General features: G+C 41.6%; 1 protein-coding gene across 1 annotated transcript in view; it reads left to right on the forward strand.

Moving 5' to 3' along the window:
* The first annotated feature begins 16,267 nt into the window (after nt 1–16,267).
* MORC1 (MORC family CW-type zinc finger 1) overlaps nt 16,268–19,802 on the forward strand; it is a 165,242-nt gene continuing 161,707 nt past the window's right edge. The window contains exon 1 of the mRNA XM_058732533.1: nt 16,268–16,395. Within this exon, the coding sequence (XP_058588516.1) occupies nt 16,331–16,395 (65 nt within the window). The 5' untranslated portion in view covers nt 16,268–16,330. The remainder of the gene's footprint in view (nt 16,396–19,802) is intronic.

Consider the following 19,802-nt stretch of genomic DNA (forward strand, 5'->3'; position numbering starts at 1 on the left):
TCATCTTCCTCTCTTTTCTTCCCTTCATCATTCTTCAACTTTTGAACCTAAAGTCAGGCTTGCCTGGTGTGGGGCTGTAGGCACGGCTGTCTCCCATCTCTTTCACTCTTTCATTCTCGTCTCACAGAATGGCTCATTAGTTGGTGATTTGGGTTGTGATATAGAATGCAAGTATGAAATAATAATAGTCATTCTGTGAATTAAAAAATATTTTTAATGTTTATTTTTGAGAGAGCGAGAGACAGAGTGTAAGCAGGGGAGGGGCAGAGATAGAGGGAGACACAGAATCTGAAGAAAGCTCCGGGCTCTGAGCTGTCAGCACAGAGCCTGACGTGGGGCTCAAAGCCATAGTCCACGAGATCATGACCTGAGCCAGAGTCAGACACTTAACCGACTGAGGCACCCAGGTGCCTCTCTGTGAATTTTCTATATGTTGTCTCATTTAATTCTCATGGCAACTCAGTGGCGAAGATATTATTATCATTTTATAGATGAGTAAGCTGAGGCTCAGAGAGATTTCATAACTTGTCCAAGGAGCATGTCAAGGTGAAACTTTGTAGCAGAAGAAGAGCGACCACTGTGCTGAGAGGCACAGCCAGTGAGATGAAACGGATTAGGTGAATGTGACCCCAATTTGGTCCACAGGTAAAGGTGGCCTTGGCAACTCAATTCCGCAGGGGTGGTGTATGTATAATCCAAGATCCTTTATGGGCCAAAAATTGCTGTCCTTCCTGGTGAATGAAGCCTTCCTTCTCTGATCCCCCAAATAGAATCTGGCTTCTCTTTCTCATATCTGCATACCTTTGGCACTTAGGCCCTGTCTCCCTGTATTATGTATGGTTTCATATGTACATTTCAGTGTTCCCAAGTGTATTACAAGCTTTCTGAAGGCTGGTTCTGCATCTTACTCCTATTTGTATGCTTTCAATGCCTAGCAGCATGCTTACCATGTAACAGCCCTCAATAAACACAATTAATCTCATGGAATCAGCTGATTCATATTAAACTGAACTACATAAAGTTGAATCAGTACTTTCCTGTACTGGTCTATCAGCATTACAGCCTTATCCTACTGGCTACAAAATCCAAGTATAATGTAGCAGCTTTGTTTTTATATTAGGGCTTGGGTTTTAAACAGTGTTTCCCAGAGCTTGTCTCTTCTTATGATCTCTAAGAGAAAAAAAGTTGGAGGCATGAAAATTGGCAATATTTAATTATAAAGACATAGAAATGCTCTTTGAAATAAAATTGGAATATCTACCTTTGAAAAATACAAAGATCAAGTGGCATGGATTAATGAAGCTCATCAAGGAAGTCTGTTTACAACTTTGATGCTTTGTACTTAGAAATTATTACTTTAATATGATATGATGGACCTTGGTAAGCTCCCATGGTCTCTTTCATATCAATGAAATATAAATGTTAAAAAAATGAGAGATCAGATCTAATATTATAAAAACAATTTACAGAAGAAAAAAGAAAAGAAAGAAAACTTTATTCTACCAAGAAGCAAGCTGAATTTAGTTACTGCTCTGTCATCCCAGCAATGCAATCAGACCCAATAAACTGCAAAGGTCTGGAAAATGCAATGTTCATTTAGAAAATTCTGATAAGAAGTGATGAAGGGCATGGTGCAGCCGGGCATGATTTAATGACATCATCAGCATCAGTAAAAGATGAAGAGTCAGCCAACATGTTGGAGGAGAGGATACTAGCCCTTATAAACATTGTACTAAACTTTCAACTGCATTCGACCTATTGAAAATAAGCTGGTGACAGTATTTATTTATTTATTTATTTATTTATTCATTTATTTATTTATTTATTTAGAGGGCGCATGTGCACACACATGCAAGCAGGAAGGGACAGAGAGAGAGAGGAAGAGAGAGAATCTGAAGCAGACTCCATGCCCAGTGTGAGTCTCACGACCGTGAGATCATTACCTGAGTCAAAATCAAGAGTGGGAAGCTTAACTGAGCCACACAGGTGCTACAATATAGCACCTATTTTTATGCAGTTACTTGAGATTTTTGCAGAATTGCTATGTGGGAAAAAAATTTGACCATAACACGCGGTAAAGGAGTCAGTTTTCTACTGATTTGACCACAGATGGGTTTGTTGTCCTTGACAGCTTAAGAGAGAGTGTAACGTGCCATCATTATCAGGTTGAACCTCAATTTACGAGTGCACTTTCCCTCCTAGGACTGATGGAATATCCCATCACCCCTGGGGTAGTGACTATTTAGGCAGAGAATGGCACAGCGACTACATTCCAAGAAGGAGTAAGGGTTTCCATAAAGTCTTGTGCTACATGCAGAAAGTAGCTCTTTAATGAAGCTCAACATGACTCAGTTGCTATAAGGCAAAAACTACTTTTAAACTACTTCATAGAATATTGTTTTGCCTTGAAAGCTAGAGCTTTTGGTTTTATTATTATCTCAATTTGTGAATAAAATAAAGCCTTGCTGAGAGCACACAGAATATGGTCTCATCTCTCCTTATCCTGTCCCCTCCACTTAAGTACATTGTCCTCCCTCTTACCATCATGACTATTGAGCCCTTAGGGCTTCTGTCACCAGGTCATGGGAGAATGTACTTATCATATGTTAACAGTAGGAGCTGGATTAACTTGGAGAAATTAGCTAAAATGTTGGAGAAACACGTTCTGTTTTTGTATTCATTTTTAGTGTGACCATTGCAGGTTTAAAAACTTGCTACCACTTGAGACACCTTAGGTTTAATGTGGCTTGGAAATGTGGCTTGAAGACTTATATAATAGACTTCTCTTTTACTAGATGTAGTAAAACTGATCCTATCTGGTTTGAGGTGAAGGGGTCTTCCAATTATATGGGGGCTTATTATCATCTTGAGATCTAGGCCATTTGTATTACCCAGGCTTCTCTTCTGCTCCCTCTTTCCCATTTATTTGCTAATTGAAACACCCACCAAGGAGTGGTATATAAAGACAGACCATGAGGAGTTTATAGACTTATCCTTCAGGTATTATTCATTCATTCAACAACTATTTTAGTGGGTACTTCATATGTTCTAGGCACTTTTCAAAATCTATTTTAAGCACATTTCATAAACATTGTTCCCAGTACTAGAGTTACAAAGCTATATCAACCATTTTATTAATTTTTTTTAAAATTTTTAAAAATTTATTTACTTTTGAGGGAAAGAGAGACAGAGTGTGAGCAGGGGAGGGACAGAGAGAGAAAGGGATACAGAGTCCGAAGCAGGCTCCAGGCTCTGAGCTGTCAGCTGTCATGGGGCTCGAAATCACGCACTGTGAGATCATGACCTGAGCTGAAGTCAGACGCTTAACCGACTGAGCCACTCAGGCGCCCCTCAACCATTGTTTCTTGTGTGGGAGAAGACAACTTCAGGGGAAGTTTCCAGTGAGATGAGTTGCAGTTTTCCATGAAGACAAATTTAATTGTGGGAGAAGAAAAATTCCAGGAAAGGAAAGAGCATGGCTAAAGATCATGAGGCTTGAGTGGAGAGGATGCATTAATCAGTCACATTTGAGGCTATCACAATAGCATTCGTGAATACTGTACTGGCCTTCTCTAAAAATTCTCTGTATTATTGATGTTTAATAATTTCTATTGGTTATCACTATAGACAAATCAGAGTAATTGAAAGATATGCCATTAATACAAATGTATACAGTCTGGCAGTTTAAAGATGTCAATCTGTTTTATGATATGGTGTTGGAATCACAGACCTCTTGATGAAGCTTTGAGGTAATGCATGCCAAGGCATTTTCCTCATTATACACTGAATAATTGATAGTTGACAATATGTGACATTTATTGAACATCTGCAATTCACTAGCTAGTTTACAGAGCACAGAATCATCAAGGGACCCTGCCCAATCAGCTCACTATCAAAACTCAGTCTGTCACTTGCAAAGTCTTCCATGCTTCACTAAACTAAAAGCAAAGAAAGCATTTCTAGGGACTCACCGCAGAAGTGAGTGGGGCCGTATTTTCTCTACAGGTAGCTCTGTGGGCATTATTATTAGTTCCACAGGGAAGCAGTCTTTTCCCATGGTTCTGGTAATCTCAAAAGATAAATTTGATGACCTAGTATAGATTTGAAGTAGCCTGTTCTATCATGATCATGATGCTTTCATGATGCTTTTTCTGCTATAACCTACAGTTGAGCTCTCAGCAGTGTGACTTTCTCAGGCTTAAAATCTAAGTGCATGTGTTTTAGTCTGGTACATATAAAAACAACATTGGTGTAGCATCAAGAGATTTAAACTATTGCTCGAAATTCTTGCTTCCTTGGGGAAAAAGGAGGGGACTTAAGATAAAGGAGAGGAATATGGAAAATAAAAATGAAAGACCATGGGTATGTAGGGGGACTAGGGAGAGTAAACTGAGAATTTTGTGTTCTGGGTTGGATGTGGCAAGAGAGTCAAAAGAGGCTGGATAAGAATGGCAGAAATGGCATCCCATTGATTGTTTTTGGGTTGCTGTGTTAGTTTGCTAGGGCCACCAGGGCAAATACCACAGATTGGGTGGCTTAAATAATAAGAATTTCCCACTGTCCTGGAGACTAGAAATCCAAGATGAGGGTGTTGGCAGTTTTGGTTTCCCGAGGCCTCTCTTTTGGGTTGTTTACTGCTGCCCTTCTGCTGCCTCTTCACAAGGACATCCCTCTGTGCATGCATACATTCCCCGTATCTCTGTATGTCCTAATTCCTCTTCTTATAAATACAGTAGTCAGCTCAGATGAGAGCACTAACAACCGCATTTGAGCTTAATTATCCCTTCAAAGACCATATCTTCAAATTCAGTCGCTTTCTTTTTTTTTTTTAAAGTTTATTCATTTTTGAGACAGAGAGAGACAGAGCATGAATGGGGGAGGGTCACAGAGAGAGGGAGACACAGAATCGGAAACAGGCTCCAGGCTCCGAGCTGTCAGCACAGAGCCCGACGCGGGGCTTGAACCCACGGACCGTGAGATCATGACCTGAGCCGAAGTCGGACGCTTAACCGACCGAGCCACCCAGGCGCCCCAGTCGCTTTCTGAAGTATGGGTGTGTGTGTGTGTGTGAGGGGGAGGGCTGTTAAAGATTCAACATGAATTTGGGAGGGACACAATTCAGCCACTAACAAGTAGCAAAGAGAAAAACCCTTCAAATGTGTGTAGTTCTGCTTCTTCTATTCCTTGTTTCTGCTTAAGGAATAGGAGTGTTTGGAAGGTCAGTAGAAGATATCCGAGGGAGGAAAAGAGGCTCCATGAGGATTTATCAGCTGGTGATGTCTTTCCTTGGTGAGACTGCCTTTCTCTCTTGGATGGAGGAAAGTTCTGAGCAAGATAAGGACCGCTCCTCTATACTCCCTCTCTCCATCTCCACTGAGCCAGTTTCCATCCTGGGAAATTCCAATATTGTTAAATGATTTGCATCTCTGGCTCATGTGTTGAGGCCAATGTAAAATGTTAGTTCTCCTTCCTACTGACAGTGACCAACAAATTGATGGATTCGTTTTTCTTTTTTTTTTTTTCTCATGGAAGGAAGATCTATCAGGGCAGGTATGTATGGGCAAGAGTGACTTGGCAGAAGGGAGCTTGACAGGAGGACTTCTCTACTGCAGCAACATTGGTTTCATTTTTAGGAGTCTATTCAGATAGAATTCACAAATTTCTCATGAGCCCCAAAACTAGATTATTTGGTTTATTCCAGGTTACATAGTAGACATTAAATGCATTATTATGGACTTTTTTTCTTTGTTATCCATTTTCTCAAGGAAACCTGAGACTATTATCCTTTGAAACTAGAAAATCAAGCTTAGTGTATGTTTTCAAGGCTCTTGAAATTCTGATTATCCTCATACAGAGGGTTCTTATGAGGAATAGACATTTAACTTTAAAAAAAATTTTTTTTAACATTTATTTATTTTTGAGACAGAGAGAGACAGAGCATGAACGGGGGAGGGTCACAGAGAGAGGGAGACACAGAATCCAAAACAGGTTCCAGGCTCCAAGCTGTCAGCACAGAGCCCGACGCGGGGCTCAAACTCACGGACTGCGAAATCATGACCTGAGCCGAAGTCAGCCGCTCAACCGACTGAGCCACCCAGGTGCCCCGACATTTAACTTTTAATAGAGGTGTAATGGTTCCTGAATCTCAGTCTCTTTTGATGCCCCTGTCCTCTTTATGTTAGAGAAATGCTATATTCTCCACAATCACCATCAGACTTTCTGCTCAGGATGGATACTCTTTGGGTTATTCTAGATGAGCATTTATTTATTTATTTATTTATTTATTTATATTTTTATTTTAATGTTTATTTATTTTTGAGAGAGGGACAGAGTGTAAGTGGGGGAGCGGCAGGACAGAGGAAGACACAGAATCCGAAGCAGGCTCCAGGCTCTGAGCTGTCAGCATAGAGCCCAATGCAGGACTTGAACTCGTGAACTGTGAGATCATGACCTGAGCCGAAGTTGGACACCCAACCAACTGAGCCACCCAGCGCCCCTCTAGATGAGAATTTAATGCTAGAAAGAAGAGAACTTTAGGTGGGGGCAAGAATGGAGGGGTAGTCCTAAAAAGGAAGATGAGAAAAAGAAGAGACTACAAACTCAGAAACAATAGGCAGCATTAGGATTCAGCCCAAGATAATTAAACAAAGATATTTCATGTTCTGATTGAGATATAGTTACAAAGATGAGACCATGATAGAGATTGGGGGTATGTTTCTGTACCAGGAGAAGGTGAAACACAAAAGAAACGGTAGATATATGACCAACTATATAGTATTCTATCATGCACCCAGTTCTCTTGAAAAATAGTTCTGAACTCCTAAATTGGTAAAATAATGGGAAGAAAATTAGTAAATCCAGTCAGGTCTAATGAACCTGGTTGCCTGAACTCCTTAGCATATGATGACATGCCCCTTTCTAGGGAAAAGTCCTGCTAGTGGGACGTTGATAATAATAATTATGAATATTAGTTATTCATCCCCTCTGGTATTTATAGGGAATTTTATTTAGAAGAGTTAGATACAGGAGGAAGGGAGACATCACTATGGAGTGGTGATATCCACTCTAAATACCACTGTTCAGTGGTGAGAGGCTACGTAGTTATGGGGGTCCCTTAAAAGATGGAGTGATTAGCTTTGTCAGGAAATGATGATCTGAATAAGGCAACAACCAAATTTGCCAATTCAGTGGCTACTGGTCACAGGGTACAGAGTGCTTCTTCTAGGAATGGAGAGGGACAAGTGGAGAATGAAGGAGGAAGAGATTGCCCTCAAAAGAAAGACTGAGAGAAATGTGTTACAGAGACTAATACAAAGTCAGGAGGCTACTGTGGAAAAGACTCAGGCTCTAAAGGAACAATTCACCTCCAACCTCCCTGTGCCACCCCAAAACTGAATGATTTGGTTGAAAAAGGTATGGAATTTGGAAGCCTGAATGATGTGGATTCTCAATCCCCATATGCACATTTTACATCAAAGCCTGTTGGCATTTTTTGTTGATTAGTTGTTTTCCAACAGCATTATACATTATCACTAACCAGACCCAGGAGGATACTCCATCATTTACCACACCACCAGGATAAGGTCTAAGAGCAAGCCGTCTACTCTGGACACTGTTCAGTCCCCATCCAAGGTAGAAACATATAGCAAATGCCTCTGAGCCAGAAGAGCAGGATAACATCAGTGTTTCAACATGGAACCTTGCAAGTAGTTTCTTCTCCCTTCAGCTCACAGTAATTTTCCACCACACCCTATTATTTCTTCCAGCAGGATTCATGAAATGAAAGTCTTTATGCCTCGTTGAAGAAATTTCAGGCTACGAATAAAAAGAAGGTGGAGCGTTGAGCCGATGGTGGAAGATCCCTGACATCACATCACAGGCTCATTTCTTTTACATGTTGGAATTTTTTATTTCTTTATTGTTATATTGCATTTATGGTGCAATGAAGATAATTCACACTCAGCAATAAAATGAAACCAAAAACTATTTTAAAACTGTTGTGTGGCTTTGGTTATAGACAAAACCGTGCCTGCTCTAAAAAATTTTTTTTACAAGATTCTTGGAGCTTACCTCAAATAATAGACTTGTGGCAATTTGATATAGGAGGGGTATGGTAATAGTAAAAAAAAAAAAGAATATATATATATATGGGGAACCTGGGTGGTTCAGTGTGTTGAGTGTCCAACTTTGGCTCAGATCATGATCTCATGGTTGGTGAGTTTGAGCCCCACATTGGGCTTGCTGATGTCAGCCTGTCAGCGCAGAGCCCTCTTCAAATCCTCTGTTCCCCTCCTTCTGCTCCTCCCCTGCTTGTGTTTTCCATATATATATTTCCTAACCCACCTCTCCGGAGCCTGACTTCTCTCAAAGCACTGTAGCACCTTAATGCACTGATTGGTGCTTTAAAGTCCATTAAGGTGGTAGAAACTGTATATATATATATATATATATATATATATATATATATATATATGTATATAGTACATCTCCCAATATATATACATATATATGTAGTCAGCAAATTTTACATTAGAAACAAAAGTTTATTTGAGTGTCTAAAACATATCAGGCATCCTCTGGATGTTGTTGTGTTATGATATAAGGGAAAGACAATGCAATTATGTGCAAGAAAGATCCCTAGACTGAAAATTGAAAATTGTCGGAGAATATCTAGGACAATCTGTTCCATTTCAAAGGTCTGCAGTTTGAGTTAGCTAAGTAATTTTAAGAGGTTGTTTTTTTTCCCCCAGAGGAGGAAAAATGTGCTTACCTCTTTCTTTGAATTGCCAGTTATTCATTGCACGTCTGTAAGTACTATGAGCAAAGGTCAAGGTACGAGCCTTCCTTACATGTGTGAGGTTTTTTCCACCTTTGAACTTTTAAAAAGGCTTTTATTACGGAGTGCCCCAAAGATCAAAGTGTCTTGTTTCATTACTTTGCATTCTAATAACGTGCTAAACTGGGCTATTTGCAATGGTTTTTAAAGGGGTTTTGTTGAAAGAAAATGGAACCAGCATGAGAGGAATCTGGATGCATTATCTTCCTTTCATTTTCTATGAATGAATCGCAGAAAATACAAATACAGAAAACGCTGTCTGGTCTTCTCAGGTCAAGGCTGGCGTATAATAATTTTCGGCAGCCTATTGAGTGGATATATAGCCTCAAATCAGAAATTAGATATTAGTATCTAAATGGAAATTTGCACAGAAAATTTTCTTTGCAGATTTTTGTTTTCTGGTCAGTCTTGACAATATTAACTTATATCCACAAAATGTACACTTCCCATTACGGTTACCTATGTGTGTATCTTTCTTTCCTGGTACCTCTAACTGACTCCTTCTGTTCCCATGGGTTCCTCAGCCTCTGATTTCAGAGGCATGCAATACTCAATAAGTTCACTAATATTTTCCATAACACAAAACTATATTTTATTGGAAAATGACAACCTGTTGGTAGCTAACTCTACCGAAGACAGAAAAACCGTGTGTGTGTGTGTGTGTGTGTGTTTATTTTTTTTAGGGAAACCACATATTTATTTAAAGCATATTAACAGTTCTCTGCTAGGATATGCTAAATCTTTTAATTTTATTTTATTAAAAGTTTTTTTTAATGTTTATTTATTTTTGAGAGAGAGAGACAGAGAGCAAGCAGGGGAGGGGCAGAGAGAGAGAGAAGGTGAGAGAGGATCCTAAGCAGGTTCTGTGCTGTCAGCCTGATGACCATGAGATCATGACCTGAGCTAAAATCATGAGTTGGAGGCTTAACCCACTGAGCCACTAAGGGCCCCTAATTCTACATCTTAACGTGACAACAATGAACTCACTGTCTTCTGCCTTCCAGACTGGTCATTTTTTGTGACTTGCCCATACTATTAATGGCAATGTCATTTCTCCAGGACTTCAAGCTTACACACATGGAGCAACTTTTGCTCTCTCTTTCTTTTCTACCTCCCTCAGACCCTTGAAGAACTAAATGAAGCCACCCACACTTGTATTTCCCCCCTGCTTTTACCTGTTGATTCCATTTAGAAATACCTACTCCCAAGTTTTCCTAATCAAGACTTTTTATGTGCACCTCTTTCTCTCCATTGGCACCACTCCAGTCCTCATCTCCATTGTCTCCTCTCCACTTTACTGCAAGTCTTCTGAAGATGACCTTTCCTGCCAAATAAGCCAGCAGATCATCCAGTGTATCTCTTTCCCCTTAGCAGCAAGACTCCCCTGCTCAAGAATCTATTCCTCACTTTCTATTGCAATGCTATTCCAACTGCACTCCCTGCTTCTGGTCTTGAACCCCCCTAGTCTAGTATTCACATGCATCCAGAGTGATCTTTATGAAGCATGAATTTATTCATGGGATTCCATTTAAGACCTAACCCTGGCTTCCCACTCCTTATGGGATACATTCCAAATTCTTCAGCATAGCATTCAGGGATTTGCCTGCCTAAACTTGCACCCCCACTTTGCTTGCCACACTCTAGACATGATGAGCTACTTACTGAATGTCCACGCAGGTTCAACTCAGCACTCCACCTAGAATGTCAGTCCTGACTCTGTCCACCTGGCAAATGTAGCCTCATCTTTCAAGTGCCATTGCTTCTTTGGGATCTTTCCTAACCCACCTCTCCGGAGCCTGACTTCTCTCAAAGCACTGTAGCACCTTAATGCACTGATTGGTGCTTTAAAGTCCATTAAGGTGGTAGAAACTGTATATTGTCTCTTGTCTCCATGTGCCTTCTCTCCTCACTCTCTAGTTAGAGACGTTGGAAAACTAGACACCACACTGAGACACCTTAGCAGCCCAGGCTCTGGGTATGAAAAACGTTGCTTTCCTTTGCTTTGCTGCTACCGTGCAGGCCATGGGGTGTGAGTGCACAGAGGCGGTGGCCAACTCAGCATTCCTGCACATGGAAGCCGTCCTTGTGGTGATTGGGGACAGTTGTGGTAGCAGTGCTGTCATCAGACTGATGCCCTCTACTCCGCAGCTTCAGGGTGGGAGCCAGAATTCAATTGTCGGTGGCAGGCCCCTGATTTTGGCCCTTCTGTCTCTTCCAGAGGTTTTATACCTACTCATTTTCCCATGTTATATTCCTCTGGGTCTGACATACCTGGAATGGTTTCTGTTTCCTGCATTGAAACCTGATACTGTTGGCCTGTATTAAACTGTAACCCCTCGAAGGCAGAATATGCTTACATTCTTGGAACCCACCACAGAGCTGGCTCTCACCAAACAGATGTCTGATGCACTGGATGAGTTAATAATGGCCCGAAATCATGTGTCACACCAAACATTTAAACCTCAGCTGACACTCTTCTTTGGTGCTCTCCTTCCTTATCTGGCCAACCTTGTCGCTTCCTGAACTGTAGCCTGATGATTTCAGTTATTATATTCTGCACACCTACGTATATCTTGCCCCTTTCCCGTCTCTGTGTTCTGATGGCTGTGTCTGTCTGGAGTGTCTTCCTTCCTATCAGCTCACATTTACCATCCCCGGCAGGAAAAGACTTATAAATCACAGCGCATAATGAACAATTCTCTGCTGATGCTCAATGATGGAAAGAAAGTATGTTTCTGGGGCTTTCTGGTATTATTTTTTGTCTCTATTGGTTAGGAACAGTTTTGGCTACTAAGTAAAAGGAAAACCAATTACAATTACTTAAATTAATAAAGATTGATGTTAAGTTTCGTTTCACCAGGACATCTGAAGATGAATGACTGCTGGCTTTGGTACAGCTTTATGTATTCTCTTGACTTTTCCCTCAGGGATGCAAATGACACCCCATATCCAGGCATTGTGCTTGTATTTAAGACAGAGATGAGGAAGACAGGAAATGGAGCCAGCCCTGCCTCTCCCTTTTATCAGGAGAGCAAAAGCCTTCCTAGAGCCACTAAGCCGACTTCTGCTTCTGTCTCAGTTATGAGGACTTGGTCAAATGGCCACCCCTTGCTACAGAAGAGTCTGGGAAAGCAAGTTTTCAGTTTTAAAAGTGGAAAGAAGTGGGGCGCCTGGGTGGCTCAGTCAGTTAAACGTCCGACTTCAGCTCAAGTCACGATCGCATGGGTTGTGAGTTCGAGCTTGGCATCGGGCTGTGTGCTGACAGCTCAGACCCTGGAGCCTGCTTCGGATTCCATGTCTCCCTTTCTCTGACCCTCCCCCGCTCATGCTCTGTCTCTCTCTGTCTCTCAAAAATGAATAAATGTTAAAAATAATTTTAAAATAAGGTGGAAAGAGGAAAGTTGGGGAAATGGCTAATGAGTTAGCCAACCCAAGATGACTACTATATTTTCTAACTCATATGTAACCATCATTATTTTGGGGGCAAGTTGTTGGTCTCATACCTTCAACAGTTTCCAGAGATGCTTACCACAGTGTCGCACACATGGAGTATAAAGACTGTCAGTTATACGGGTAACTGAAAATCAATGTAATGAAAACCCTACCATTGTCTAACATGGAGTTGACTGAGATGAAAATATACCAGCCAGGTTCAGACTTGCACAAAAGCAAGAAAATAAGTAAGTAGGGTGTGAGTTCCTTTCAGAGATATTTCACTATTATCCATAGAGGGTCACTGGCATCTTTCAACATTATTACCTCAATAGTATTTGCCTTCTGTATTTATTATAATATGTCAATGTCACTTCTTAATTATAATTCTTAGGAAATTGCATACCATTGTGCATGGTTAGTAGGTATAAGCATCTTATTTTTATGTTTATAAATTGTCACATTTGTGAAGAGTAATAAGATGTTGATTCATACAAAGTTATTTAAATGAAAGGGGGAGAGTGTAGTTTGAAAGATTTGAGCCGTTGTTTGTGACTAGCAAATGAATGTTGTAATGCTGAAATGTCTACTTAGGGAGAGCTGAAGAGTCTCTTATCCCAAATTGACTCTTCTTAAATGAATTCTTTTTTAAAGTTTTTTTTTTTTTTTTTTTTTTTTTTTTTGAGAGAAAGGGAGAGAGAGAGAGAGAGAGAGAGTGCGCAAGGGAGAGGCAGAGAGAGGGAGAGAAAATTTCCAGCAGGCTCCACACTGTCAGTGCAGAGCCCGATGTGGGGTTTGAACTCATGAACTCTGAGATTATGACCTGAGCCAAAACCAAGAGTCAGATGCTCAACCAACTGAGCAACCCAGGAGCCCCATTTAAAAAAAAAAATTTTTTAATCTTTATTTTTGAGAGAGAGGGAGACAGAGCATGAGTATGGGAGGAACAGAAGGAGACACAGAATCCGAAGCAGGCTCCAGGGTGTGAGCTGTCAGTACAGAGCCCGACGCGGGGCTCGAACCCACAAACTGTGAGTGGGTTCACAGTGAGCCACAAACGGCTCATGACCTGAGCCGAAGTCGGACGCTTAACCACTGAGCCACCCAGGTGCCCCACCCCATTTTTTAAAAAAATGTATTTTTTTTTTTAACGTTTATTTATTTTTGAGACAGAGAGAGACAGAATATGAACGGGGGAGGGTCAGAGAGAGGGAGACACAGAATCGGAAACAGGCTCCAGGCTCTGAGCCATCAGCCCAGAGCCTGACGCGGGGCTTGAACTCACGGATCGCGAGATCGTGACCTGAGCCGAAGTCGGAAGCTTAACCGACTGAGCCACCCAGGCGCCCCTAAAAAAATGTATTTTGACTCTCCTTAAAATCAGGATCAATCATAAGATGAGTAGATGATGTTCTCATTTTTAAATGTCCCCTCCCTATTATTTCTCCAGTGTTTTTGTATCATAAACTACAGTAATGTTAAAATGAATCTTGAGGCAGGGTCCAGGGAGGTGGCTAAGACAAAGAATCCTGAAAGTATACTTTGAAAAGGAACAAGATTTACCTTTCAGACCAGAGTGTGGCTAAGTGGGGTTGACACGGGGAAGGGGAAAGACTTTTGGGGGTTGTGTGCGATGACTCTCAGGCCTCTGTTTTAGCGTAGCTAATGGAGCCTCCTGAGCGCCTGTTATCCAGGCCAACCAGTACCATCTGGTGCTTTGAGGCTGGCCACTTAATGCAGGAGGGCTCCGTTCAGATTATTAGAAGACCTGCTTCTATGATAATCACGCTCTTCCCCCCTGTAGAAATTAGATATTACAGCGTTTACTAATTACAGGCGAGTGGCCCTGGTGCCCTCCCAATGGTAGATTGCTTTGAGATGGCAGCCGGAAATTGAGGTAGTAAAATAAATCCAGAAGAGGCTTGTCAAGCTTTTCTTGCCCATAAAATCAAAATAAATATCATATTTCTGAAGTTCTATGGAAGGAAAAATTGGAAAGATAGCTCAAGTTGCTTAGTAAAGAGAATTTTGCGATCAAAACACCACCACATCAGCCACTGTTAAAACAAAAATGCAATCAGGAAAATTACTTGAAATGTTTATGTTTACTTCCAGTTTTCAAATTAAAGTAGAGCATCATGTTCCTTTGGGTTGTCATTCAACTTCTCTCTTCCTCTCCTGAGTCCTATAAATGTAGTAGCGGATAAACTACTTTTTTTTTAGAAGTAAAATGACTATCTCAAAACTGACAATTTTTTTTTTCTGAGAGCCTCATTGCTTGCATGATGCCCAGAAATCACAAACACATCTAGTTCAAGTTTTTTATTCAGTAGACACTCATTTTTAATTAAAAATTTTTTTTTAAGTTTATTTGTTTATTTTGAGAGAGACAGAGACAATGTGAGTTGGGGAGGGGCAGAGAGAGAGAGAGAATCCCAAGCTGGCCCCACACTGTCAGTGCAGAGCCTGATGCAGGGCTCTCACTCATGATCTGTGAGATCATGACCTGAGCTGAAACCCAGAGTTGGACACTCAACTGACTGAGCCACCCAAGCACCCCTCATTTTTTATTAAACAATTTTTTAATGTTTTTATTTTTATTTTTGAGAGACAGAGCATGAGCAAGAGGGAAGGGGCAGAGAGAGAGGGAGAACACAATCCGAAGCAGCCTCCAGGCCCCAAGCTGTCAGCACAGACCCTGACATGGGGTTTGAACCCCCGAAACATGAGATGATGACCTGAGCCGAAGTTGGATGTGTAACTGACTGAGCCACCCAGGTGCCCTTTGGTGTCCTCATTTTTTTAAATGTTTATTTATTTTTGAGAGAGAGAGACAGAGCATGAACAGGGGAGGGGCAGAGAGAGAGGGAAACACAGAATACCAAGCAGGCTCCAGGCTCTGAGCTGTCAGCACAGAGCTCAATGCGGGGCTTGAACTCACAAACTGTGAGATCATGACCTGAGCTGAAGTCAGATTCTTAACAGACTGAGCCTGGGTGACTTCATTTCTGATTTTAAAACTATCATGTAAAATCTTTGCTGAGTGTTATTGAACTACCTTAGTCTGTAAGCCCTGTAGCCCTAGGTTGAATGAGTTGAACACTTTTTAGAGGTAACTAGGTCAACTAATTTCTCATCACCACCAGGACCTTTCCATACAGCCTCTTGGACAACTCCTGTTTCACCTTACGTTTTAGTGACTTGGCATTCAGTGCTTTGTGAGCGACAGCAGTTGCAAAGCTGGTGTTCACGGTCCTTCCTTACATTTACCCTCAACCTCCCTTTCCCCTGAACCTGTACCTGCCCAGTTCTGTCTTTTGGAACAGAACAGAATGTGTATTTCTTGAGCTGGGCCAGCACAGCACATAGTTGACTGTCGGCTGGCAGGTGAAAAAGTTTCTCCTGGAATGCAAGCCTAACATTACAGTGAAGTCCAAATTCTGTTCTGACTGCCTTTAGTTCCTCCTTCCTTTTTCTTTCTGGCTGATCTCTTTTCTTCTTTCTTCTCTTCAATTGGAGAAAACATGATCAACCCAAGAAACACAGGAAGTCAGTGCTGGGCTTAGAACACAAAATGCCTTCATCTCTGGTGCTGTGTAATAAACTATGCAAGTGAAGGAAAACTACCTACTTTCCTTTCCTGTACTCCCGACCTCCTGACCCAGATTCTTCATGTTCTTTGTGTGTGTGTGTGTGTGCATGCAATCATTTCTGATCAAATTCTGATCCGAACCTTGGGCTCCATTTACCATATGGGGAATGATAGGAACAACTGTGCAGGAAGGTTAAATAAATCTCAGCGTGGAAAGAGGAGCCTAGCAAAGATGCCTCATGCTTAAAGTGTGGATCCAAGACCAGGAACAAAGACTTTTCTTGCCTGACAGCGCAGGGTGAGCTTCGCCCTCCGACCAGCAGGGGGAGCGCGTGCTTGCAGAACTGGTGCTTGTCCGTGGCCTTGAGCGTGGGCGTTGGCGTGGACGAAGGCGTGGAGGAGGGCTTGAGCCAACAGCTGAGGGTCGGGGGTCCCTGTCTCCAAGGGCCGCGCGGGACGCGTTGGAGGACATGGGCGACAAGTATGCTACTCTCCAGCGGGCCCAGCTGCATCTGGATTTCATCCACGCCAACTCGTGAGTGCGCAGTGGAGCCTGAACAAGGGAGGGTCCCCATATAGTGAAGAAGAATTTGGTCCTTCTAGCGAAATACCAATTTGGAAAAAAAAAAAAAAAAAATGAACTTGGGTATCTGTTTTATGGAGATATTATTTATTTAAACTTGTTTGCATAAAAAATAAAAAGGTGGTAACGGTACATATTCTGAGCTAGACTAAAACTTTTTTTAATTTTTAAGTTATTTTTTTATTTTGAGAGACAGCGAGTGCATGCATGCACCGGGGAGGGGCAGAAAGAGAAAGAATACCAAGCAAGCTCCGTGCTGTCAGCACAGAGACCTGAGGCTGTATCTCACCAACTGTGAGATCATGACCTGAGTAGAAATCAGGAGTCCGGGGCTTAACCCACTGAGCCACCCAGGACCCCCTAGATTATAAATCTTTCTGTTGTTCTAAAATTAACACCAAGTGGTAAGAAGGCCCAGCATTTAACCAAGTATTTAATTGTGGGTTAGCAGAACTACAATCCTACCAACCTGGCCTATCTCTTGTGAATTCTCTGCCCAGCACACTGACATTTTAAAGATTAAAGTTGCTCTCCAGAGAGGAATTTGTATTTATTGATTCCAGCCTCTGTGGCCTGAGTCCTTCCAAAAATGTAACCTCTCCCAGGATGGAATCCTCACGTTCTAGTTATTGCTTAGAGCACCCTGCTTCTCTGTCGGGCCCAGATGCCTTTCTGGTACTCATCGGGTGTTATTTCACATACTCAGATTGCAGAGGCAGATGACAGAGGTTTTCTGTTCCATCCATCATTTCTAACCCAGCACAGCGTAGCAGTGACTTGCTGTGTGATTCATAGTGGTTGGTCAGTTTTGGGGAATCTTCTAGTAATTTTGGATTTACTAAAAGTACCATCTGATGCAAGTGATGTACCAGGTTTGAAACCACAGAAATGGAAGTGTAAAGAATGCCAGGCAAGGATAGCCTAGCTGCTTGGGACAAACATGTAATTTTTACAAAAAAAAAAAAAAAAAAAAGTAAAACAGGAAAATTTTCGGCAAGTGTTTAGTTTTGTGTGTGTGTGTGTGTGTGTGTGTGTGTGTGTGTGTGTTTAAATCTCCCTGGAGAAGAATTGCAAGTTGGAAAGGATGGAACACCTAGTTAAAAGTTAACTGAAGCAGAAGACGAATGACAAAATAGCAATTTTTAGTTTAAGAAAAATGCTGGAAGGACTGTGAATTTTATCTTGAGAAATTTCCTCAGCTTCAGTTTTGTGTAGTTACCCCAGCTGTTCCCCAGCCCCCTCCTCCCACAGTGGTTTCCCCTGGCCTGTATCCCATTATCAGCTGGTGGTCAGATAACTTAATAACAAAAGTGACAGCAGCAGGAAGCAACAATAACAAAATTAGATACAAATTGGCATCTCCTCAGCTTCTCCAGGTAGATTTTCCTTTGAGAATTCTCTCAGTAAAAACAGGATTGATTTTTTAAAAATTCTCTTTTGCTTCTCTCCCGTGGCCCATTCAACTTGAAGTCCTCTTCTCGCTATCACTAATTATGTCTCAGATTCATTCCTTCCTCTGGACTGCCATTCCTTTAGTTCCAAACAGCCACCATCTCCCCTGTGAGTTACTCCACATAGCCTCTAAATTGGGTTCTATGCTTCCCATTCTTGCTCCCTGATGGTCCATTTACCTGAGAGCTCCCAGAGTGAGATTTTTTTTTTAAGTTTATTTATTTATTTTAGAGAGAGAGAGAATCCCAAGCAGGCTCCATGCTCAGTGGGGAACCCGACATGGGGCTCAAACCCATGAACTGTGATATCATGACCTGAGCTGAAACCCAGAGTCAGATGCTTAACCAACTGAGCCACCCAGGCACCCCCACCCCCCAAGAGTGATATTTTTAAAAAGTAAACCAGCTATGTCATGTCACTCTTCTTAAAACATGACAGTGGTTTCCAGTTACATGTAGGCTAAGTACAAGCTCCTGACCATGGAGTAGGTAGCACGGCGTGACCCCACTGTCTTGTGTCTCAGCATGATCTCCCTTTTTTACCATAGCCAGAGCATACTGGCCTTGGCTCCTTTCTGCTTCAGTGTATTTTGCAACTGCTTCTCTTGCTGGAGTGTTTCCACTCTGTCTCTGCAAGGGACTGGATTCTCCTCATCCTTTAGGGCTCAATTTAAATGTCTTCTACAAAGAGAGGCTCTCCTTGATCACCATGTCCTCTTCCCCATCACCCTTCCTTTATAACATCCAACCAAGATTTGCCATATCATCTTTGTGTGTTTGTTTACTTGTGTATTTTCTATATCTTCCCACTAGTTTGAGCCCCATGAGGGTGAAGACCATGTCTGTCCACATTGACATATGGCAGGCAGTCTGTAAAAATCTCTTCAGTGAAATAGTCCAGAAACTTCTATGGAATTTCTTTGTCAGAATGACTGCAGCTACTTTCCTGAAGTATTATTTATATGTTGCATTTTTGTGTATTGAACCCTGTGTTTTAAATTCACTAGAAAGGTTTGTGGTTCCAAATGCTGCTTTTGGAAAGCATGTAACCTATACTTCTCATTTGCTCTGTTTTAGATTTTTATACACTGAATTTCTTTTTTTTTTTTTTTTTTTTTTAATTTTTTTTTTCAACGTTTTTTATTTATTTTTGGGACAGAGAGAGACAGAGCATGAACGGGGGAGGGGCAGAGAGAGAGGGAGACACAGAAGCGGAAACAGGCTCCAGGCTCTGAGCCATCAGCCCAGAGCCTGACGCGGGGCTTGAACTCACGGACCGCGAGATCGTGACCTGGCTGAAGTCGGACGCTTAACCGACTGCGCCACCCAGGCGCCCCTACACTGAATTTCTTTTGAGTGAAGGACATCTTTTTGCAGCAATAGTATTTAGTAGTTTTTTTTTTTTTTTGATTATAAACTTGAAAGCTGACTCAAGTCAAGAGACCCCAAATCAGCATGTATTTAAAGTTTAAAATTTCCAAAAAAGGGATATGTGCATGTGTGGGTGTGTGTATTTTAAGTTTATTTATTTATTTTGAGAGGGAGAGAGAGGGAAGGGCAGCGAGAAGAGAGAGAGAATCCTAAGCAGGCCTCGCACTGTCAGCACAGAGCCTGACTTGGGGCTTGAACTCATGAACCTAAGATTATGACCTGAGCTGAAGTCAAGAGTAGGATGCTTAACTGACTGAGCCACCCAGGCACCCCTATAGATATGTTTTAAAATAAATTTTCAGCTAATGTCTTATGGCCTGAGGTATTTGGAATTGCTGAGACACTGCAGATGATCTTTCTTCCTGTACAAATGAGCAGATGTGTTTTGATAAATGGGTCTCTCTTGTTTCTGCTACCTGTTTACTAAACATAAAAAGAAAATTGCAGACTGGATCTTCCCTTAATGCTGTGATAAAG

This window comes from Neofelis nebulosa, chromosome 5 (assembly GCF_028018385.1).
Source record: "Neofelis nebulosa isolate mNeoNeb1 chromosome 5, mNeoNeb1.pri, whole genome shotgun sequence".
Classification (NCBI taxonomy): domain Eukaryota; kingdom Metazoa; phylum Chordata; class Mammalia; order Carnivora; family Felidae; genus Neofelis; species Neofelis nebulosa.